At 33.7% G+C, this 24981-nt stretch overlaps 1 protein-coding gene across 1 annotated transcript; it reads right to left on the bottom strand.

The window, feature by feature from the left end:
- Positions 1–11467: 11467 nt before the first annotated feature.
- LOC100782277 (linoleate 13S-lipoxygenase 2-1, chloroplastic) lies at positions 11468–17874 on the bottom strand. The gene is made up of 9 exons (XM_003556772.5): positions 17564–17874; positions 16367–16635; positions 15442–15682; positions 14375–14698; positions 13798–13883; positions 13581–13691; positions 13202–13503; positions 12613–12879; positions 11468–12314 (listed from the first exon to the last, which is right to left on the bottom strand). The coding sequence occupies exons 1-9, from the start codon at positions 17784–17786 to the stop codon at positions 11555–11557; spliced, it is 2583 nt and encodes an 860-aa protein (XP_003556820.2). The 5' UTR covers positions 17787–17874; the 3' UTR covers positions 11468–11554.
- Between the last annotated feature and the right edge of the window lie 7107 nt (positions 17875–24981).

Below are 24981 nucleotides of genomic sequence, written 5' to 3'. Positions count from 1 at the left end.
GGAAGCACTTGGAAAATTCAAACGGGCATAACTTTTAACTCGGATGTCCGATTGAGGCCCATAATATAATAAGACACTTGAAATTCAACAAGAAATCCACTGGAAATTCATACGGACATAACATTTTTCTAGGATATCTGATTAAGGCCTATAATATATCGAAACGCTCAAAATTTGACAAGGAAGCCACTAGAAAATTCAATTGGCCTTAAGTTTTGACTCGAATGTTCGATTGAGGCCCATAATAGATACATACACTAAAAATTAAACAAGAAATCCCTGGGCATATTAAAATAGCCATAACTTTTGACTCGGATGTCCGATGGACGCTCATAATATATTGAGACACTTAGAATTGCACAAGGAAGCCCCAGGCATATTCAAACAGCCATAACTTTTGACTCAGATGTTCGATTAAGGCCCATAATATATCAAGACACTTGAAATTAAACAAGGAAGCCCCTTGCAAATTCAAGCGACCATAACTTTTGACTCGAATGTCCGATTAAAACTCATAGTATATCGAGATGCTCAAAATTTGACAACAACGCACTTGGCAAATCCAAACGGCCATAACTTTTTACTCAGATGTCTAATTGAGGCCTTCAATGTATCGAGACACTCTAAATTGAACAAGGAAGCCCCTAAAAACTCAAATGGACATAACATTTGACTCGGATATCCAATTGAGGCCTATAATGTATCGAGACACTCGAAATTCAATAAGGAAGCCCCTAAAAATTCAAACGGACATAACATTTGACTTGAATATCTGATTGAGGCCTATAATATATCAACACACTTTAAATTCAACAAGGAAGCCTCTAGAAAATTCAAATGGACATAACTTTTGACTTGGCATTCTGATTGATGCCTGTAATATGACAAGAAAATCGAAACTGAATAAGGAATCCCTAGGCATACTCAACCGGCCATTGTAGAAGCAAGCTTCATGATGAATCAAGATTGATTCAAGGAGTTTTGATGATAACAGAGGGTGACAAAAAGCTCAAAAGTCAAGATCACTTCATGATAACAAAGATGATGACATTCAAGAATGAGTTCAAGATTGAGTCAAGAACACTTCAAGAATCAAGAGGAAATTTGATTTCAAGAATCAAGAATCAAGTTTAAAGAATCAAGAATCAAGAATAGACAAGTTGAAGATTCAAGAATCAAGAAAAGACTCAATCCAGATAAGTACTAAAAAGTTTTTCAAAACTTTGAATAGCACATGAATTTTCACAAAACCTTTTACCAAAGAGTTTTTATTCTCTGGTAATCGATTATCATGAACAAGAGAGGGTACATCTCTTGTGGATCAGTTCTAGTGGAGGGTACATCCACTAGGTTGTTCAAAGAGAACAAGGGATGGTACATCCCTTGTGGATCTTTGCTTGTAAAAGAATTTTACAAGGTTGAAAAGAAATCTCAAGGACCGCAGGTCGCTTGGGGACTGGATGTAGGCACGGGTTGTTGCCGAACCAGTATAAAACTCTTGTGTGTTTGTCTTCTTCTTCCCTACTCTTTTAATTTCCGCTGTGCACTTTAATTCCCGCTTTTACTTTTGGTTAAGTTTCTTTTCTATTCTTCTTTTACTTAACAACATAGTAAAAGCCTAAGAACAGTAATTTTTAATTAGTAAAGGTCTAGTAATAATTAATTCAACCACCCCGCTTCTTGAATAGCACATGAATTTTCACAAAACCTTTTACCAAAGAGTTTTTATTCTCTGGTAATCGATTATCAGTTTATTGTAATCGATTACCAGTAGAAAAATTATTTTCAAAAAGTTTTCAACTGAATTTACAACGTTCCAATTGATTTCAAAATGGTGTAATCGATTACAATGATTTGGTAATCGATTACCAGTGTGTTTGAACATTGAAATTCAAATTTAATTGTGAAGAGTGACATCCTTTCACAAAAAGATTTGTGTAATCGATTACAGTGATTTGGTAATCGATTACCAGTGATAAGGTCTGAACAAAAATCAAAAGATGTAACTCTTCCAATGGTTTTCAAGTTTTTCTAAAAGTTATAACTTTTCCAATGGTTTTTTAAGTTTTTCTAAAGGTTATAACTCTTCTAATGGTTCTCTTGACCAGACATGAAGAGTCTATAAAAGCAAGACCTTAACTTGTATTTTGATCAATCTCTTGTACAACAATTCTTACATTCCTTTACAACCTTTGAATCTCTTTGAACTTCTACTTCTTCCTTTTGCCAAAAGCATTCCAAAGTTTTCTGGTTTTCCAAACCTTGAAAACAAAATTGTGCTATTCATCTTTTTCATTCCCTTCTCCCTTTGCCAAAAAGAATTCGCCAAGGACTAACCGCCTGAATTCTTTTTGTATCTCTCTTCTCCCTTTTCCAAAAGAACAAAGTACTAACCGCCTGAATTCTTTTGTGTCTCCATTCTCCCTTGTCAAAGAATTCAATAAGACACAGTCTGAGAATTCTTTTGATTCTTCCCTTTCCCATAAACAAAAGATTTCAAAGGACTAACCGCCTAAGAATTTTTTTGTTTCCCCCTTCACAAAGTTTCAAAGGACTAACCGCCTAAGAAATTTGTCTTAACACATTGGAGGGTACATCCTTTATGGCACAATTAGAGGGTATGTCTACTTGGGTTGTTGACTGAGAACAAGAGAGGGTACATCTCTTGTGGATCAGTTCTAGTGGAGGGTACATCCACTAGGTTGTTCAAAGAGAACAAGGGATGGTACATCCCTTGTGGATCTTTGCTTGTAAAAGAATTTTACAAGGTTGAAAAGAAATCTCAAGGACCGCAGGTCGCTTGGGGACTGGATGTAGGCACGGGTTGTTGCCGAACCAGTATAAAACTCTTGTGTGTTTGTCTTCTTCTTCCCTACTCTTTTAATTTCCGTTGTGCACTTTAATTCCCGCTTTTACTTTTGGTTAAGTTTCTTTTCTATTCTTCTTTTACTTAACAACATAGTAAAAGCCTAAGAAGAGTAATTTTTAATTAGTAAAGGTCTAGTAATAATTAATTCAACCACCCCGCTTCTTAATTATTCTGAGGCCACTTGATCTAACAGCCATAACTTTTGACTTCGATGTCCGATTATGGTCCATAGTATATCAAGACTCGAAATTGAACAAGGAAGCCCCTTGAAATTTCAAATGGCCATAAAATTTGATTGGGCATTTCAATTGAGGCCCATAAAATATTGAGGCCCTTAAAATTTGACAATGAAGCACACAACAAATTAAAACGTCCATAACTATTGACTCGAATGTCCAATGGAGGCCTGTGATATATCAAGAGACTCGGAATTCCACAAGCAAACCCATGCATAATCAAACGACCATAATTTTTTACTCTGATATCCAATTGAGGCCCACAATATATAGAGACACCCAAAATTGAAAAGGCAAGCCCTTTGAATAATCAAACAACCATAACATTTTACTTGAATGTCCGATGGAGACCCATAGTATATCGAGATGCTTGAAATTTGATATAGTAGCTTCTGGAAAATTCAAACAGCCATAACTTTTGACTTGGATGTGAAATGGAAGCCCATAATATATCGCGACACTCAGAATTGCACAAGGAAGCTTTGAGCATATTCAAACGACCATAACTTTTGACTCAGATGTTTGATCGAGACCCATAATATATCGAGACACTCAAAATTGAACAAGGAAGCCCTAATAAATTCAAATGGCTATAACATTTGACTCGAATGTCCGATTGAAGCTCATAATATATCGAGATGCTTGAAATTCGACAACAAAGCACCTGGCAAATTCAAACGGCCATAACTTTTGACTCGGATGTCTAGTTGAGGCCTTCAATGTATCGAGACTCTCTAAATTGAACAAGGAAGCCCCGACAAACTCAAATGGACATAACATTTGACTCAAATATCCAATTGAGGCCCATAATGTATCGAGACACTCTAAATTCAACAAGGAAGCCCCTAGCAATTCAAACAGACATAACATTTGATTTGGATATCTGATTGAGGCCTATAATATATTGAAACGCTCAAAATTCAACAAGGAAGCCTCTATAAAATTCAAATGGCCATAAATTTTGACTAAAAATTCTGATTGAGGCCCGTAATATGTCAAGAAACTTAAAACAAAACAAGGAAGCCTTGGGCATATTCAATCAGCCATAACTTTTGACTCGGATGTCCGATTGAGACCCATAATGTATCCAAACACTCGAAATTGAAGAAAGAATCCCCAGGAAAATTCACACATCCATAAACATTTGACTTGACATTCCGATTGAGGCCTGTAACAAATTGAGGCACTTGAAATTCGACAATGAAGCATGTAGCAAATTCAATCACCCATAACTTTTGACTCGAATGTCCAATGGAGGCCCATGATATATCGAGACACTCAGAATTGCACAAGGAATCCCTGGGCATAATCAAACAACCATAACTTTTGACTCGGATATCCGATTGGGGCCCATAATATATAGACACACTGGAAATTGAAAAAAAAGCCCCTGCAAAAATCAAACGACCATAACATTTTACTCGAATATCCGATTAAAACCCATAGTATATCAAGACACTCGAAACTCGACATGGAAGCCTTTGGAAAATTCAAACGACCATAACTTTTGACTTAGATATCCAATGAAGGCCCATAATATATCGAGACACTCATAATTGCATAAGGAAGCCTCGGGCATATTCAAATGATCATAACTTTTGACTCGGATGTTTGATTAAGGCCCATAATATATCGAGACACTCAAATTTGTAAAGGAAAGCCCCTAGAAAATTCAAACAACCATAAAATTTGACTCGACATTCTGATTAAGGCCTGCAATATATCAAAGTGCTCGAAATTCAACAATGAAGCACATGGAAAATTCGAATATCCATAACATTTGTGTCAGATGTCCGATGGAGGCCCATAATATATCGAGACACTCATACTTGCTCAAGGAATCCTCGAGCATATCCAACCAGCCATAACTTTTGACTCGGATGTCCAATGGAGGCCCATAATTTATCGAGACAGTCGAAATTGAACAAGCAAGCCTCTGGCAAATTCAATCAGCCATGACATTTGACTCAACATTTTGATTGAGGCCCATAATATATCGAGGCACTTGAAATTCGACAGTGAAGCACATCGAAAATTCAAATGACCATAATGTTTTACTAGGATGTACGTTGGAGGCCCATAATATATCAAGACACTCGGAATTGCATAAGGAATCCCTTGGCATAGTGAAATGGTAATAAATTTTGACTTGGATGTCCAATTGTGGTTGATAATGAAAAAAAATGATGGAGCTTAATAAACCAAGAGGGGGATGAATTGGCTTTCAAAACAAAACATACCTTTTAGAAAAACAGAGATACAAAAAAATTGTATGGATCTTATCACAAACACATATATGAATTGAACGTAATCAATACTTAATCAATCCTTTCTTAAACAAGATCCTTCATTAACATTCTTTCTTTCAGAAATATAAATCCTGAATCTTTTTGAAAAACTTGATTAGTACTTGAATGAGATTGAAGGATTAGATCAAGAGAAGAAAGACACGGTCCTTTTACACTGGTTCACTCTCTATTACTAGAGAAGCTAATCCAGTTATCTAATCCAAAACCAGAATTAGATTTTCATTATGCATCAAGAATCCTTACAAGCAATCACAACCAATCTACAATTCCCACCATGGAAAAAGAGATCAAGGCATCCAGCACTAGGGTCCTTTGTGAACATAAGCCTAAGAGAACCCTACTCTTAGCCCAAACTAGAAAACCCTATTCTAGCATGCTCTAAGCATTTCATGCATAACGAAAAGATGTGTAAAACCATACACAGAAAAATGAGCAAAGAGAGATACAATCAATCTTTTCTACAAAAACCCTTGCTGGATTGAGGAGGTGTTCTTCTTCAACTCAATAGACAAGACACAACTCACTTCTAAGAAAAGTCTTCATAATCAAACAACTAAGAAGTTTTGAGTCATTATAAAGCTCTTTTCTTCTCTTCTCTTTTCACTAATGATAGCTCGAGATCTTACTCATTCAGAGGCTAATGTATTATTTTTGAGATATTGAGTATTCCCTTAATGTATATGGAGGGGAACACATGCTGGCTATTTATAGAAAAACAGTTATAACCGCCTGTAATCGATTAAATCTACAAAGTAATTGATTAATTCAATGAAGTAATTGATTAGATTAACTAAGTAATCGATTAAAGTGTTATTCCCAACATTTGGAAATAACTCAAGAACAATGTAATCGATTAGATACTCAAAGTAATCGATTAAAGTGCTCTTGTTCACTTCTGAACTACTTATAGAAAGAAAAGTAATTAATTATATCACATGGTAATAGATTAAAGTAGAGACTCCTAAATAAATTAGTCATTATCTCAAAAACAACTGTGTATTCAATTGCGAGAAGGTTGTAATCGATTATAGTGACATGATACATAATTCTACAAGCTTTAGACAACTTGTGTAATCGATTACGATAAGGCTATAATCGATTAAAACAGAGAATTTTTGCCTCTTGAAGAAAATTTTCTAACCTAGAAACTTTTCTTCACACTAACCATGATGATGAATGATGCAATACATATATCATATGTACTAAGATGCAACATATAAGATAACAACCAATACAAATGCCACTTAAGGGAGTTAGGCATGTAAAAGTCAACACATCTTCAAGCTTTTCCTTGAGCTTCAAGCTTTGGCATTTATGTTGTTCACCATGTTGCTTATGTTGCTCCCCCTATCTCTAATAATCTCCCCCTTTTTGGCTTTGGTGATGCCAAACTTAAATATCACATTGAGTGCATTTGGAGGGTCTAAGTCTTGAGATTGGAGACTTGATTCTTAGTCAATCCTGAAAAAAATTATTAATACTTAAGAAGAGATTTATTCATCATCATCGTCATATATCATACATATATATATTATTGATATTAATGCAATGTTCAATGCTTATGCAATGCAATCAATATGCAAATATGCAATAGTGTATATTCTCCCCATTTTGGCATTAACAAGACCAAAAAGTTTAATTATACACAAAACAAATCACATAAGTAGAAGAGAAATAAAACTACATTTCATTAATCATAGAGCATTACATAAGCATTAATCATATGAAAAAAACTTAACTATCATATTAAAAACAGAGATAGATAGAACATGTAATAGCAAACAGATCAACAAACGGCAAAACCAAGCACAAGAACATAACTACGCTTCATCCTCATCTGGGCTGAGAAGGTTACTAAGGGATAGCCTAGTTTCTATGTTCTCAAGCATAGTGGTAATGTTTCTAAGGAACTGTGAACTTCGACTTGACGCTCTTGATGGAGGTGAAGAATAGCATTCATCTTCTGAATCATAAGAGACTCAAAAGGGTTCCATTGGTGTGTAGGCTCTTGTTGAGCTTCTTCTTCTGCTTCTTCTTCCATCTGGTCCATGTTTGCTGGTGGTGGTGGCTCTCCGGCTATAATCTATTCATGATAAAAAAATCTCATCCCAAGCTTCTTGAGATGACTTTAGGTTATCTCATTAAAGGCTTTGGTGAAATCTATTATCTCGTTGGAAACATCGATATAGAAGTAATCAAAGAATCTAAAGGCCAAGACAACATAATATCGTTGGAAACTTATAATCCACGAATCGACGACTCTTTAACATAATATCTTCACTTAGAAGTATCCAATTCATTTAAATACCTGATTTCAGCCCATATACAATTTGTAAGTCGTCATCAGTTACTTGTGCATGATTGTTGGACCTTTGTGCATGATTGTTAAACCACTAACTCCTAGGTTGTTTCTCATATTCCTTGCTGGGCCAAGGAGCATACCTTTGTATGTTTGCATCTTGCTGTAACCATCCGCAAATTCTCCAAACTTGTGGAATCCCAACAAAACACTATCCTAAGGGAAAATTGCCTAAAGTTATTACACATAAATGGAAGTAGGGTAACCTATTGGAGACTCCCAACACACTTTTCGGCCTTTTTGTTACAAAAATTGAAAGCAATGAAGGTAAACGTACAAGTGTCCAATTACAAGTAAATTGTCAATTACAAAATTACAAAAAAGTCCTTAATTTTGGTGGTTGTTCTCTCTTTGGTGTTTCACTCAATTTGGAGTGCTTCTTAGTCCAATAGCTCTTAAGGTGGTTGGCCCCTTGCTTCTTGACTCAAATTCTTCAATTGATGGCACCAATCCTCCTTTCCAATTTCCTATATCACAACTCACAAACAAAGAAACAAAGAGACAAGCAATAACCAAAGACCAAAAAATGAAATGAAAGCTAAACCAATAGAGTTTTTAACAAGAAAAATTTTCAAGGATTTTCAACAATTAAAGTAATGAAAAGCACATAAGAGCAAGCTAGGACTCAAAGAGAAACCTAGAAGGGCTCTAGAGTAGAGTAAAAAAACAAAAACAAAAAAGTCTCGAGAAACCTCTAGTTTTGACATTTGTTTTCACACTACTTTTTCAATTGAAATTTCAGAACTAAGATTGTTCTAAAATATGCACTAATTATAAAACAAATTTTGAGCCAAAACAACAAGCACACTTCCCTTTCACTTTTTATTTTTATTTTTCCTCAACACTGATTTTCCTTTCAACTTGTATGATTTTTCTTATTTTTTCCATTTATCTAAATCACTTGGTTAGTTTTTTCTAATTTTTGTCCAGATGTCTAAAAAATTCAGTAAGAATTTCAGCTCAAAATTCGCAGTAACCAATTCCCAGTAATTTTTACTAGTTTGTATGTTCAAGTTGTCAACACCAGTGATTTTAGACTTTGAATTTTTAAGCATGGTATATTGATTGCCTTAGGTTTACTTTCAACTTTCCTATGTATGTTAAACTCACTAGGCCTGTTTACCACAGTTTTAGGAGTTTAACATTCACTTAGGCTCAAAATTTCAGCCAGCAATTCAATCACCAAAACTCAAATTTACAATAGACACAATCATAAGGAAACCTAAAAGTTCAAGAAAAGGTTCACAATCAAAGAGTCTCTAAGAATTATGCATGGACATGTTAAGGACTAATTAACATGCAAGATTTGACTCGAATCAAATAATAGGCTAAAAAAATTTCATACACTTATGAACAAATGAGTTAGATAAAGAATCAAGAAAAATAAAATTCAACAAAACATAAGGAGTCTTATGTGACAAGTTTCATGACTAGGCATGACTTCTATGACAAAACTATAATAGGTGAACATGTCACTCTAGATTTTTGAGGTTTTCTTCTACTTTAATGTTTTTGTAAGTATTTTATGGTTTAGGTTTCAGCAAAAAAAAATGGCAATACAAAACTCAAAGGAATCTAAACTCAACACAATTCATGGTTCAAGAACAAGAACAAGGAATTTGAACCATAGAAAATCAAATCTAGCTTCTATAGCAAGTTTAATCGGTGTAAATTCTAAAAAATCATGTTAACAACATTTAGCACAACAAATGTGAGGAGATACATGGAGAAAAAACTGAAGAAACAACAATGGAAGAAAAGGTAAAGCTGAAAATTAATGGAGGTTTAAGGAGCACCTACTTGAAGCTCTTGTGATCTGATACCACTTGATGGAAGCTTGCTTGAGAAGCTTCTATGGAGGTTGGATCTTTGAGCTTCAATAAGGTCCTTCAATGGTGATTTTCAGCCATGGAGTTGTAGTGGAAGATAAAGGAGAAGAGGTGAGAGGAGGTGTCATCCACTAGAGAATAAGCCATGGAAGGAGAAGCTTCACCACCAAGAGATTACCTTGGATAAGAAGCTTAGAGAGGAAGATTCAATGGAGAAAGAGAATGAGAGAGAGGGGGGGCTAGGAATTAAATGAGATTAGGGGAGAAAAGTTGAACTTTGATGTGAGTCTCACAAGTTTCTCATTCATCAAAGTTATGACAAGTGTTACACTTGTTTCTATTTATAGCCTATCACATGGGAAGCTTCCTTGAGAAGCTAGGAAGGTAGCTTCCTTGGAAAGTTAGAGGAAGAAAGCTTCCTTGAGAAGCTAGAGGGGGGCTACTCACACCCCTTCAATAGCTAAACTCACCCCCATGACAAAATATATGAAAATACAATGGGAAGCTTCCTTGAGAAGCAAGGAAGGTAACTTCCTTGGGAAGCTAGAGGAAGAAAGCTTCCTTGAGAAGCTAGAGGGGGGGCTACTCACACCCCTCCATTAGCTATGCTCACCTCCATGCCAAAATACATGAAAATACAAAAAAAAAAAAAATCCCTACTACGAAGACTACTCAAAATGTCCTGAAATACAAGGCTAAAACCCTATACTACTAGGGTACCCTTAACTTGTACCGTTAATTTGTAGGGTACCGTACAAACCTAAAATGGCCAAAATAAAGATCCAAAAGAAGGAAAACCTATTCTAATATTTACAAAGATAAGTGGGCTTATACTTAATCCATGGGTCCAAAATCTACCCTAAGGCCCATGAGAACCCTATCTCCTGCATCTCTGGCCCAATCTTCTTGGAGTCTTTTATACAATGCCCTTGGGGGATAGGATTGCATCAGGTGTGCCAGGAGTGGCCTTGAGAATACTTGTAAGCTAGAAGTGGCAAAGAAGAATACTTGTTATAATCAAGGTTGATTAGTGGAACCCTTTACTGGTTGGTAAAGGAGAACTGGACGTAGCTTAGGTTAAGTGAACCAGTATAAAATGAAGGATTTTTACTATTCTTCATTAGCTTACTATAGTATTTCATTGTCCATTGTTGTCACATTTTACACACAAGGGTTTTCCCTGAAAGAGAAGTCTTCCAACTCACTGGACGACAATCCACCTTTTGTCATTGGATGAAGGTTTTTATAAACTTGTTTATTATAACATCTTCCATTTTGAAAAGGTTTTAAATTTTGACTAACACATTATTCAACTCCCCTTCTAGTGTGATTTGTCATATTTTAGTCTCTCATAAGTGCATAAGCATATTAAAATTGATTAGCATCTAACTCGCCATCATCTTCAACATCACACCATTACTTTGCCTTTTGTTTCTTCACCTATGTATGTTTTATTTCCTATGTGATACCAACTTTCACAATTAATTAATAAAAAGATTTAAAAATACTGTAAAATTCCAAGCTATGTTTTCTTAATTTATAATATTTAAGCAATTAAATAAAAGTAAGATTTAAAAAAATACAAGAAATTTAAAGATACTGTAAATATTGATTATTTGTAGACTCAAAATTAGGGTGTTACATGCTCTAGGTCAAAGAGATTGATGAGGAGAAATTATACAAGATGAAATGGCATAACATTATTGATCCCGATGGGGGGGGGGGGGGGGGGGGTCATGAACCCCCTAGTGAGAACATGCATGTTCCATAGAAGCAACCTAAGTGATAATATATAAAATTTTTATTCCAAACTATAATACAAACAATACGATTCTTGCTCACTAAAAAATGTGGCAAATAAAAACTAATATCAAAGTGGCTTTTATTGAAGAACGTACCAAATATTGCAAAAGAGTAAAATACATATGAAAACACTTAAAAAGTACTAGTCTTTAAATGGATACACTATATGGAATTCCTTTTCCAGTGATTCCAGGTCCTGAAAATGGCTTCATCTGCTCATAAGGCACCACGCCAACACCATGTCTATTTTTCATATTACAATCTGCATTCCTTGAGTCTATAATGCCTTCAATTTCCTTCAGTCTCCCATTGAACTTTTCATAGGCTGCCTTTACAGTTGGATCCTCAGTCCATGATGGCTTCAAGTATTGCCCAATATACTCTTCATCTGGGGAATGATATGATAGTATGTTAAAAACTACCATCATTGTAGTTGCTTGGATTTGTGATGGGAAACACTCCAAAAGAGTTTGCTCAGGGTTGTTTAGAAAAGTTTCCCACTCTTCCTTAGAAGGGTCTTCTGTGGGTATTTTGGTTCTAACAATGTTCGGTCGATTAGGAAAATAGCCTCCATAAGTATATTGGGTAAAGTTAACAGCTGCATGATGAGCTGACGCCGTCCAAGTTATAGTGGTGATGGTGTCAATTAGGTCTTTTGGTGTTTTGAGATTTGGCCACCATGGTTCTTCAGATTTGTCTCCATGACCTACTGTTCTGATTTCTGTCCACCATGCTTGGAGCTCTTGGTCAGATTCTATGATGCTTGGGGTTGGATAGTAATGGTTGACATAGTCAGTCACCCACTGTTTGATGCTATCCCATATGAGAAGACCATCATTGGCAAAAGGGTAGTCTTCAATTGTTAGCTTTAGGCCATGTGGTGCATTTGGATCTACCACAGCCATTCCTCTGAAACAATAGCAATTAATACAAGTAAATGAATGCTAGATGTGGTTCTAAAATGACAAACACAAGAAAATTATTGGAGATATAGTTAATTGGAGCCTATATATAAAGTTAGAGTGGTCACATTGAAATTACCATTCTCATTATCAATACATTAATAAAAAGAAAATGAAGCAGCAATAAAATTCTCTCCTTAAGTTGGGAGGTATTCGCTCCGGTACCTTGTCAAAATTCATGGTTCAGTTCTAAGATAGAAGAGAGAATTGGGAAAAATCTAATAAGCAGAGATAACATAATGTACCTATAAATAAGATCATTGGGAAGAGCTTGCAAATCAAATTGCCAAAGTTGATCATATGCCACGGAGCTTAACTCCATTGAATATTTATTAGGTGAGAATGATTTTTCAATGATCCCATTTGCATTGATAAGAATTTCACGGGCAAGTGAATTGATAGCCAAAGTGTATCTCAAATGTGGATGCAGTAATTTGTAGATTGGATGCATGGAACTAAGTTGCCTATTTGTTGCAACGACAAAGGGTTCCATCACAGCATGAGTTCCTAACCTACGAAAATTGATAATTTACACATAGCAAGTTAGCATCACTTAAAGACTCTGAACTTTTCACTCCAATTGATAGAGTCAACATATCTCAAGCTACAAGATAGAAGAAAATGATATGGTGATGAGTTTAGTGTCTATGCACTAACAATGTAAAATAATTTTACACCGTCATTCAATCACAAATTATTGTTTGAATTACTTTAAAATAATTATTTTAAAAGTTGACAAACTTACCATTGATGATATGAATTATGATTAGATGATTGTGTAAAAACTTTTTACAATATCAATGCATAATCATTTTTCTCTATGATGATACTCACCAATGATTTATAAGTTCATGAACACCAGCATCATGGGCAAGAACATGAGCTTTGGCAAGCCTCCAAAGCCAAAGATTGGTTGAATGAGAAGCAGGAGTGAAGACTTGCTTCCATTGTGGCTTGCCATCCATAGGTGGCCTAGTGAGCTCAATAGCTAGTGGCTTCAATGTTCCTTGTTCAGTAAGGAAGAATAGTGTCCGTGATCCATATAGTGTGGTGTCTTTAATCTCTCTCACTTTGCTTACATATGGTAGCAATAGATCATGATAGTCTAACATGTACAACTTCTTCTCTTTAATGGCCTACAAGTGTTCAAGGTATACAACTTTTAAGCATAACATATTCTAAATTTAACAAATATATATATTTTGTTTGATACCTCTTCAATGGTGCCATAACCAATTATATGTGGTTGGATGACTTCTCTGGTGATAGCTGATTCTGGTGGACCATAGATTTGGGATTCAAGTTTACTTCTTAGAGGCCATTCCTACATCATGAATATACCAAGAAGAAAACATCATCGAGATCCTTGAGTTGAGCATAGATAACATGATTAAAATATTAAACAAATTATTTATGATAGATAATCTTGCCTTGACTAATTGGATACTATATGGGTTTACCCCTGCTAAAGTCTCCCTAGCAAATTCCTCATCTGAAAACCAAAAGAATCTGTCCCCTGCATTTCGAAAACTCAAAATCATGCAGAGCTAGAAAAATTAGTTTACATTTTGTGGTATCTTGCAGTGTTAGGTAAATTATTTCAACCATTTGAGCTTTAGCTCACTATATTAACCAGAGTTTCCAATAAAAGTGATAGACCAGTTTGTATTTAGGTCCTGCAAACTATACATAAGTCAATATATTTAAATTTATTTGTCGAAATAAATGTTTATTTTAAAAGAATAAGTAGCTTTATGTTTTTTAGTGTGTTTATTTGAATTATTTTTAAGAAAATAATTTTTTTTGTTTATTTAAAAAAGTGAATTCTATATATAAGCGTTTATATAAAGAACGCTTATTTTAAAGTTATTTTTTAAAAAATTTAAACAAACTCACCAATAAACTTATTTCAACTTGTAAAGAAATATTTTTCATTTTAAATTCTTATTTTTTTCTGTAAGTGTTTCCGAAAATGTTTACCCAAACAAAGGATCTAAATGTACTTACTTTTAACTGTCTCTGGTGTATCAAAGCGCAAAAGGTTTTGGCTATCATTAGCAGCCTTGATCAACCTGGGAATGACTCTTTGGAGGAAATTTAGGCCATTTTCTTTAAGAGGTGATAACTTAAATCCTTCTTTGTAGATCGTGTCTATGTCTTCGAAGCTTCTGAATCCAAGATTTTGGTCAGTGAGAATTGCATCCAAGGATTCTAAAACTGCACTCACTCCTGAGGATATTGTGGTCTTAGTAAACTGTGACTGTTTTACTTCAGAAAATGTCTCATCACGAGGAACATAGAAACTTGAACTTCTCTTCTCATATGATGGGTCTGTAAAACAACAAAAAATGGACAAAAGTTAAAAAAAAAAAAAAAAAAACCGTGTTAACTTTGCATGTTCAAAACTTTCAGTCTTTCCACCACAATAAGTAGTATAAAAAAATGAACAATCAATTGATTAAAGCTATGAATTGGTTAAATTCAGATTAAATCCAGTCTTAGTTAAAAACTAATTAACTTGGGGAAATATAACTAATTAGCTTGCAGAGTAAAGTACAAAATAATTAAACAAAAATCAAAGAATGTAAACTATACGATATTATTTTATCTGATATCTACTCTCCTATATTCAGCTGTTCTTAAAATTTTATTGTTCCAAACAAATTGATAAACGCGTCAATATTTTTCACACCTATCTTCACGAATTGAAATATCTCATTTCCCTTTGTTTTTACAGCGAGTCACAACTCCCAAATTTGAACTTCCAAGTACTTTCTATAAACTATCTAAACCTCTTACAACTAGCACATTCTTATCATCTTAGAAGCATCACCAACTACAGTTGAACACAAAAACATCTCCAGTGTGTTTTTTTTTATATTAAAAAGATGAGAAAATAGTATATGAATGTAAAGTGTTTTTTTACATTTTCATTCAATTATATATAAATAATATAAATAACGTAAATACATAATAAATTTATTAACTTTTAACTCATAATATACATAAAAATTAAACTTTCAAAATATTGAGTTTTATGAACAAATGAAAGGAGTCACATGAGCAAAAATGACCTGAATCAGAATGTTCTCGACCGGTACGACATCGTCTTGGATATGGATATTGTTTGGAGCCACCTAGAATAGGCCTTTTGAGGTCAATGTTAGAACCAGGATCCCCAAGATCATTGTACACACCATAATCATATATTCTATCCGAGCTCTTGCGTTCTCCTTCTCCATTCCCTCTTAGTAGCTTCAATTCCTCTTCCCTCAACCTTCTCAATCCACTTGGTGTTTGTGAACACAAGTATGACTATTCCATATGCATAGGTTTGTTAGCCACAATAACACTATAGCGTCAACGTTTATTAAATATTTTATATGCATTTTTTTATTTTCAACTTTTTAATTTTTAGTAAATTTATTTCAACTTTTTAAAATTTGACACATTTTATCTCCAACTTTTAAAGAAACTTGTAAATATTACTCTAGCCATTTTTCATTAATAAGCATCAAAATTGGAGGTGAAATTTGCCAAAGTAAATAAAAAGTTGGGAGTAAAATTTATAAAAAAAAAATAAAAAAATTGAGCGTAAAATTTATCAAAAAATAGAAAATTTGAGTAAAAAGTGTAATTATGTTAGGAGTATAATTACATAGAATAAAATTCACAAATTTCTTAAAAATTGAGAGTAAAATATGTCAAATTAATTTGTTGGGATAAAATTTGTCAAAAATTAAAATATTGAGAATAAAAACAAGTCTTAAGTCCTCTTTAAAAAAATTTAAATTCTAACATTGCCCCTTCAAGGATAGTGTTTGTGCAATTTTCAGGGGGCTAACTTGTCTACTGCCAAATTTATCAAGGACAATAGGGATACCGAAAGAATTACTAGAAACTTAAACCAAGCAAGCCTTATCAGCAAAAAGTGAATATTTTTCCCATAAAACTATTTTTTTTAAAAAAAAACTTAAAATGACATTTTATTATACTAACCTTATCGGTGAAGAAGACTCTCTTCACAGGATTATCATGCATGGGCTGAACCCATGAATCACAGGTGAGGTGCACAGGGCCATCAGGGAAGCCATCAAAGACTACGCTTTTTAAAAATATCTCATTGTGTTGTTCATTCTCAACCAAAACAGCACCCACTTTCCCGAACTCTGCTGCTAACTCAAATGTGGCCTCATAAAGCACCTCATTCTCTTTTTCCTCGGTCTTGCGTGCATTACCTTTTATTGTTTTTCTCTCTAAGTTTGTTTCTTCATTCATAGAAAACAAAGGGTAAGGAAAGTAAAAGCACGTGATAGAGAATTGTAAAGTTTATTTTTCTAAGATAAAATACAATTCATTTGTTGATAAAAAAAATATACTATCTGATTTTGTAGAATTAATTACTAAAAAAATATTACATTATCATATAACTATCTCGGCACATTATTTCAAGAATTTGACCAATTACTTTAAAAGTCAAAATACACTATTTAAATAATAGTCTTAAATAGATTGGGATGGTAGATCAATTTAAATTATCTACATGAACACTCATTTTTTTATATATATAATTTTGAAAGAAATATTATTTGCTCAATAATATTCATACAATAGTTATTTTGTGTCTACTTCTCTTCTACACATTATTTATTACATGTCATAATGATATAGAGAAAAATACACACAAAAATTATTTATAAATTGTTGTATGTATATTATATCATAATAATAAATTTTGATTTATCCAATTTATGTTTTTCTTGACTGTTTTATCTTTATGTCCTCTGTGATTGTTTTTTCTGTTTCTTTAATCATACTTAGGCTGGTTTTTAGTTCTCATGGTGTTAACATAATTGGGATGATGAGTTCTACTCTAAGCTTTAGGCTGTCTCTTTGTTAAAAAAATAAATAAATAAATTATTTAATTCGTTATCTGACCGATAAACTGGTGGTTGTTCCGTCGAGGGACAACAGTAGCACATCACATTATTGTGGGAAAATTATTATACGTGCCGATATTTGATAAAATCATATTATAAATAAATAAACATTTTTTTAGGATATATGTTAAGAAATACTTTAAACATATTAATATTAAAAAATATATTTTTTTAATAAAATAAATACTTTCTTCTTGAAAAAATTTAAAGACATTTTAAAAAACATAACAAAATAACCTAAAGAAATTGAACTTACTTGGATCAAGCTCATCACTCACAAGCTCCAAAACAAGTGTTTTTCCAGCCAACTCTTTGATCCCATCAACCGCTGAATTAATGAGATTCAGCAGAAGTCCACCATTACTTTGTTCAATAGTCACAATAGCTTTCACATTCACGTTCACATTCTGAGATTTTGTGTTGGTTTTACCACTGCTTGTTGCCATTCCAGGTTTCAAGCACTGAGGCACGCACCACATACGAAAATTAACGTAGCTTATGTGTCTTGAGTTTGTGGGTTGTTACACTGAAACACACAAAAACCAAAAATTATTATGGCAATTATGAGCATCTTCCCCATGTATATATAGGGGTAAAGATGCACTTTAGCGCTTAAAGATTGATGAACATGTGAATTCTTCAACAACATTATCGTGTTCTTTGTGCTAATCACAGTATTAATTGCATTAATATATCTATGTGAGAGACTTGCCGGCCGTGTTAATCTTTCTTTAGTCACATTTGATGAAAAAACGTTCAATTTCTACTCATGTTTTTGCCCTAACTCAAACAAATGAGCATTGCTTGAGACTCAAGCATTTCTAAAAGATAATCTTCAAATTTGTTTAGACTTTGGAGATTCCTTACGATAAAAAAGTTTCGCACATAATAAGGGTCAATATATCTTCGACAAATTGACAATTTATGAAAAAATTTCCATACAGAAAGGTGGCTTGTGGGGCCCCTGATCAATCAAAATATTTTTAATTTTTTTTATATATATGTACATCTCCGTACTCATCTAGTCTGTGTTTCGTACCAAATATATCTAAACCTTTTAGTTTTGGTTTTTGCTTTTCCTTAAAAAGTTCTTTCTCAGTTTGCACTTCTAATATTTGACTAAACTCCTTGTTGACTAGCCCACTTTTATAACTACCAATAGTTATCATACTCGCAGTAAAAAGAAAAATAGAAAATCATACTCGTGTTTTGCACAGGTTATTTAAATATGAGAAAATTTACATGATATTAAATATTTTTATTAAATTAATCTTTACAGAGCATACAAAAAAAAAATCTAAGCAAATCAAAAGCATTACCAAGAAATTAAAAAAAAAACTTTTGGAAGATGGTGAATTAGATAAAAAAAAATAGTGATACATTGAATATTTTAATTTTGGTTTAAATATATTTAAGATACTTGATAAATTAGCGAATTTTATTTTGGGACTCTAATAAAAAAAATTGTGTTAATTTTTTAATATATTAAAAATTTTGTTTGTAATCCTTATCATTAGAATTTCTCAATTAAGTGATGATGTAGATGTTGACGTAGTTGTTAATTTTTTAAAGGTTTAATTAAGTTTTTCATGTCAGAGAAATAAATCGTTTTCATATTACTACCTAATATTCATTTTTTTTCAACTAAGTACTCGAAAAAAATTTATGTCTTAACTTACTATCTGTTGTTTGTCTCCTTTTGTTACGTGATAACGTGACAGACGGAGTGTTATGTCATCACGCTTTATCACTAAACACGTAGACAAAGGTGACCATGTCATTATTTATTAATTTTCTTTTTAAAAATTCATATTATTATATACATTAATAATTAAAAAAATTTAAAAGATTGAATTGTCTTTGGAAAACATTGATTCTTCGCAAACGTGACTTCATCTTCTCGGCAATGGTAGTGGCTTTCTTCAATGGTTGATTGTGAGTGTTATTGAGGTAGTGGCTTTCTTCATTGACGTCTACGTGTTGTCGCATTCCCTTTCTTAGTGGTCCCTGTTATCTTCAAAAATGAGTGGGGAGTCATCTTCAAATTGTAGCAGGTACTATGATTTTTTCATTTTGTTTATTTGCTTTCCCTTTCTTAGTGGTCCCATGCATTGTCTCTTATTACCACGTTGCAATGGTCCTTATTTTGTGAAGTTGAAAATTTTTTAATTATTATTTGGGTTTTTTTGGGTTTTATGAAGGTTCGAGTATTGAATGATTTTTGGTTTTGTTTAGGGTTGGATTATGGTTTAATTGGGTCCAATTAGGGTTAATTAGTGTTCAATTAGGGCTTGATTAATGGTGGACAATAAATTGAGAGTAGTTAATGATAAAAGTGGGTACAATTTACAGAATTCATCATGTATTTGTGAAATGAGAAAAAACCTTGTTACTAAAGTTGCTGAAAGCCAATAGAATGGTTTCCAATGTGGTTTTAGAAAAAATTTGATGCTGGAAGGTTCACTGGAAATTCCAGAACTTATGAACCCATTTTAGAACATGATGGGTGGGATCGAATTAGCCTTTAGCTACGTGTGATGGAGGAAATATGAGATTGAATTAGCCTCTAGCAATGTGTGATAGAGGAAATATGCTATTTGATAGAAGTTTTCCATGGGTTAAATAAGTTGTAAAATATTTTTCTTTCCACTAATTGGGTTCAAATGTATGATTTTCATTTTATTTTAAAGTTATAATGTTCTTCTCCTTTTGCCCTTAAACTATTTGAAGTTATAACATTGTTTCTATATGTGTTACAGGCAAGAGTTTCAAATTAAAATTGCATCATTGGGGTTTCTTTCAAAGAGACCTTATGATGCAATATGTTGGGACTAGTAATTTTGGAAGTGTCATTGATATAGAAGTTGACAAGTAGTCATTCTTTGAAGCAATTGGAATTTTAAAAGAAGACTTTGGATATGGTGATTAACCAATGAGGCTATGATGGAAAGGAGGTGATGGTGAGTATAAGGAGATGACTATGGACAGTCATGCATTGGAGTCGTCTAGTTATGTCATTGCTAACAGTTATGAGGTGGAGTTGTATGTGGAATGTGTTGGTGATAATGAGGGGGTTATGGATGACAATTGTTCTAGTGATTCTTAAGAAAGTGGTGATGAGTCATTGAAGGATGTACAGTTATATGACTCTAAGGAGGAAAGGAAAATTGGATTGGATGATGGTTTTGATTTACCTATTCCAGAATTTGGAAGAATGAAAAATAAACGAATAAAGAATCTGACTTTAAAAAAGGTGTGTAATTCAAGTGATGATGCTTGTGACAATGCTTTTGTTCATAAAGATGATGACATAGCTAATAGGCAACGTGTACGTGTCGAATTAGATGAAGTATCTATTGATTACTTCAGCCAAGAGAAAAACTTAAACCTACCAAGTGAAGTGCGGAGTGATGCACATTTTAGGCTGGTGGACAAGGTTGTTGATGGTAAGAAGGCTATTGGTGGAGGTAAGAAGGCTACTAGTAGGGGAAAAAAGCCTATTGGTAGGGTAATAAGGCTAGTGGTGGAGGTAAGAAGCCTGTTGGTAAGGGTAATAGGGCTGAACATAATTTTTTTAATGTCAATGGTAGTTTTTTTGTGGCACCTAATTTTCCTAAAAATGATATTGAATATAGGTATGTTAGTGAATAGTTGCGCAGTCATGATTCAAATGAAGAAGTATTCAAGAAAAATTATGAAAGATTCAACAGCGAGTTGCTTTGTAAGGAATTTAAATGGAAGTTAGGATTGGAGTTTACTTCTCTAAAAGAGTTCAAAGAAGCCATATTGAAATACAATGTGTTATATGAGAGAGAAATGATGTTTGGTTTCAATGATAAGAGATGAGCAAGAGCAATGTGCAAGCACTGCACTGACTATCTAGTATATGTCAGTAAGGTAGGTCAGACTGATACATATAGGCTTAATACCTTACATCCTAAACACACATGTGGGAGGGTTTTCAATAATACAAGTGATAAGTCTACCTGGGTGGCAAAACTCTTAGTCAGGAAGATGAAGGCAGCACATGCTAACATGTCTATAAAGAATATAATTGGTGACATAAGGGCTAACTATTCAACTGGAATTTCATTGTCCAGGGCATGGAGGGCCAAACAACTAGCAAAATAGGTTGTTGATGGTGATTTTGTCTAACAGTATTCCCAACTCTGGTCACATGCAACTAAACTAAAGGATAGATGCCCAAACAATTCATGCTTGATTTGAGTGAAGAGATCATCCATTGAAGTGCTACCAATATTTGGTAGTTTATACATGTGCTTAGAAGGTCCAAACACTTCTTTCAAAAAGACATGTAGACCATTGATTGGTGTAGATAGATGTCATCTGAAAATAAAGTTTGGAGGACAACTCTTGACTGCTATTGGCAGATATCTGAATGACCAGTACATGTCTATTCCTTTGATGTTGTAGAAATAAAGACCAAGGAAACATGGAGATGGTTTCTGAATTTGTTGTTCAAGGATATTGTTAATGTTGAAACCAACAAATGGGTGTTCATTAGTGATCAACAAGAGGTAAAAAACTAATTTTTGGATTGTACATTAATATGTTTATGATATTTTTTGGATTATTTTGATGAGTTACTTTATGTATAGGGATTGTAACAAGTTCTTTTGGAATTTCTAACACAAATAGAGCACAATTTTTGCTTGCGACATCTTTACAACGATTTTAAGAAAAAAATTTGATGGTGGGTAATGCTCAAAGATCTGATGATGGGGGCTACTAAAGCTACGTATGAACAGTTGTGGAAACACAAAATGCACTAGATTAAGGACATCAATGAAGTTGCATATCATTGGTTGTATAACCTTAAGAGGAAAGCATGGTGTAAGTATGCTTTCTCGCATTACCCATAGTGTGATATGTTGATGAACAACCTTAGTGAGTCCTTTAACATTACAATACTAGTAACTAGGGATAAGCCTATCATAACCATGTGCGAGTGGATTAGAATGTATCTCATGAATAGGTTTGCAACCTTTAGAGACAAATTGAAAAATTAGAAAGGTGAGGTGATGGTAGAATAAACCCCAATTGAGAAGGAGAAAGCCTAATGAGGACCCTAACAAGACCAGGCTAAGAAGGGACCTAACTCCATATAAATGCAGCAGATGTTGGGCAACAAGTCATAACACAAGGAGGTGTACATTGCCACCTCTAGTAGTACCTGAAGAAGAAAATGAGGTACCTAGAGGAGCTGCTGAAGGTGTAGTTGAGGGTGCAGTTGCTGGAGTTTAGTCTGGACCACTCAATGTAATTGAAGGTGGCACTAAAGGAGCGACAGAGGATGGCACTGAAGGAGCAGCTCATGGTGGAAATGAGGGTGCACTGTGACACTCTCTACCTCGACATACTTATAAATAAATAAAACATATAAAAATATAGATAAACAATTCATGTGGGTAAAAGATTCATATTCACTTCACTATTACCAAATAGAACTTATTAAAAGCATAATCGACTTAGAACAAGGCCATCAAAGTTTACAAAAGAAATTTTGTTGAATTAGTCAGGTAAAATAAAATAACATCATGCAATTAAAATAAAAACTTATCCCCAATGTCACATCCTATTAGAGCATTGTGTCCCAACGTCCTCTAGCATGAGGTTCATTAAAGTCATCCACCTAGTCATTTACTCCCACGAACACAAGGTTCGAGATCATCACAGGATCCAAAAACAAATAACACACAGGGAGTGAGTTATCACATTTCTAAGAAAATATAAATAAACAAAGACACGATCAAAATAAATTATAGAAATATTTATAATATAGCTCAACTTAATACAATCTACGTCACTTCACCACTTTATCATTTAAAATTTATTTTCCAATCATCAATCACATTACACATGAATCACACACTCGAGTCAAGACGTAATAACATTAATCAATTTCATAATAAACAATTAACAGACATTATGAAACAATTATAATAAGACTCAAGCCTATATGCAATGTGGTACCATGTCAGTGAAAAACCACACCAGGGCACTTAGGAGTACATAACAAGATACACCACACAATGGGTATGTCAAGTCACTCTCACTAAGTAAAATCATAAGGTGACCGACCAGTAAGGGTCACTCTATTTTGCGAGAATGCTCTAACCATATGGGATCAACATAGGATTAAAGAAGCACTCAAACCGAGTGTTTTTACCCCCAAGGCCTAAACTCTGAATAATCCATTAGGGCCTTACCTTCCTGATTCGGGTGCAACCCCCAAAACAATTTTTGCACGCAAACACTGCTCGTGAATTATACAATACCCATAACCTCACACTCTTGTTTCAATCATGTTTAACATATTGTGCTACAATTTAACACTTTAGGTTCCTAACTAGGAATCTTACATCTTGCCTTTAACACTGCGCATAAACACTTTTCTCAAGATAAACATCAATCAGGTTATTGTATAATTCACAGCTCACAACACAAGTATTGCCACGTCAAGTGTTAACCACTCACTTATTCGCAACCAAATTTCATGTCCTCAATTTTAGCATCTCACAATGTCACAATCCACCATCACATGTTTACGTGTATCTCATAAATTAACACATGTTCAACTTTGTACTTATACTCAATCTCAATAACAATGTTATAATCTCAAAGCAACATGTTATCCCATAATTTATCACATATTCAATTTATCACTTATACCCAATTTCAATCACAATTACATGATCTCAATATAACTATTTATCAAGCTAATTTTATCCAAAACACAAACAAATTATACAAAAATGCTTCTCATAACATGGGGAGTAAAACCCCTCAAACAATTTCACATAATCATACAGGAAGAATTACAATATAATAAACATCCCAAAATAAACCCCAATTTGATCCTCTAAGGACCCCTACACATGTTCATTCTAACCTCAATTGCAATAAACTCATCCCTTACCACTAAGTAGGCTCATAAGTGTTGTCCAATAGTGATAGCAGCATCTCCAGCGGTTCCTTAAGACTCCTGAAGTTTTTCCTCTGATTGTTCTGCTAGGATTTACATGCGTTACAGTGAAGGGGAAGAGATTGTAGCCTTCATTTTACTATCAACATGCGAGACTAATTTCTCTCTGTAAAAAAATTATTTCACAAATCACTACTTTGAGATTGTGCAAATATTGATTTTGAAGGCGGTGTCCAAATTCACGACGATCCAATGGTTGACGAGTTTGGGATCGTAGTTTTACTTGGATAGGTTTTGGGTGTCTGCGGGAAAAGAGAAATCTCAGTGCCAGGGATATTTCTTCCACCATAGACATTAACCCCAAAATCCCAATGGTGGTTGTGTGAAAAAATAAGTTAATAACCACACCATCAAATTTCACAACGATCAAACGGTTAATAAGTTCGGGATCATCATTTTACTAAGATAGGTATGAGTGTATAAGAGAAAAAGAGAGGGTTTTGGGAAAGGAAGAATGAAAAATGGATTTGAGAGGAAAAGAAAGCACAAAGACATGTCGTAAATGTAAAGAGCAACCTATTGCGTCTTTATTTATAGCTAGGTTACTCTAAGCTTTTTATTTACTCTATTTTTCTTTATTTATTTTATAAAAATGAACTCTATTTTATTTCCTATCAAATGAATAAATAAATATTTTTTTATTTTCCTTCAAACCATTATTTTAATTA

The sequence above is a fragment of the Glycine max genome, chromosome 20 (assembly GCF_000004515.6).
Source record: "Glycine max cultivar Williams 82 chromosome 20, Glycine_max_v4.0, whole genome shotgun sequence".
Classification (NCBI taxonomy): domain Eukaryota; kingdom Viridiplantae; phylum Streptophyta; class Magnoliopsida; order Fabales; family Fabaceae; genus Glycine; species Glycine max.
The sequence above is the reverse complement of the archived record's forward strand: the minus strand, read 5'-3'. Positions and strand labels throughout refer to the sequence as shown.

Excerpts from the sequence above, each read along its gene's own strand:
- LOC100782277 (XM_003556772.5), bottom strand. The coding sequence starts at position 17,786 with ATGTGGTGCGTGCCTCAGTGCTTGAAACCTGGAATGGCAACAAGCAGT. Across the intron at positions 16,636-17,563 it reads GAGTGATGAGCTTGATCCAA|AAACAAACTTAGAGAGAAAA; the intron begins GTAAGTTCAATT and ends CTATGAATGAAG. Across the intron at positions 12,315-12,612 it reads CCCAATGATCTTATTTATAG|AGGAATGGCTGTGGTAGATC; the intron begins GTACATTATGTT and ends CTATTGTTTCAG.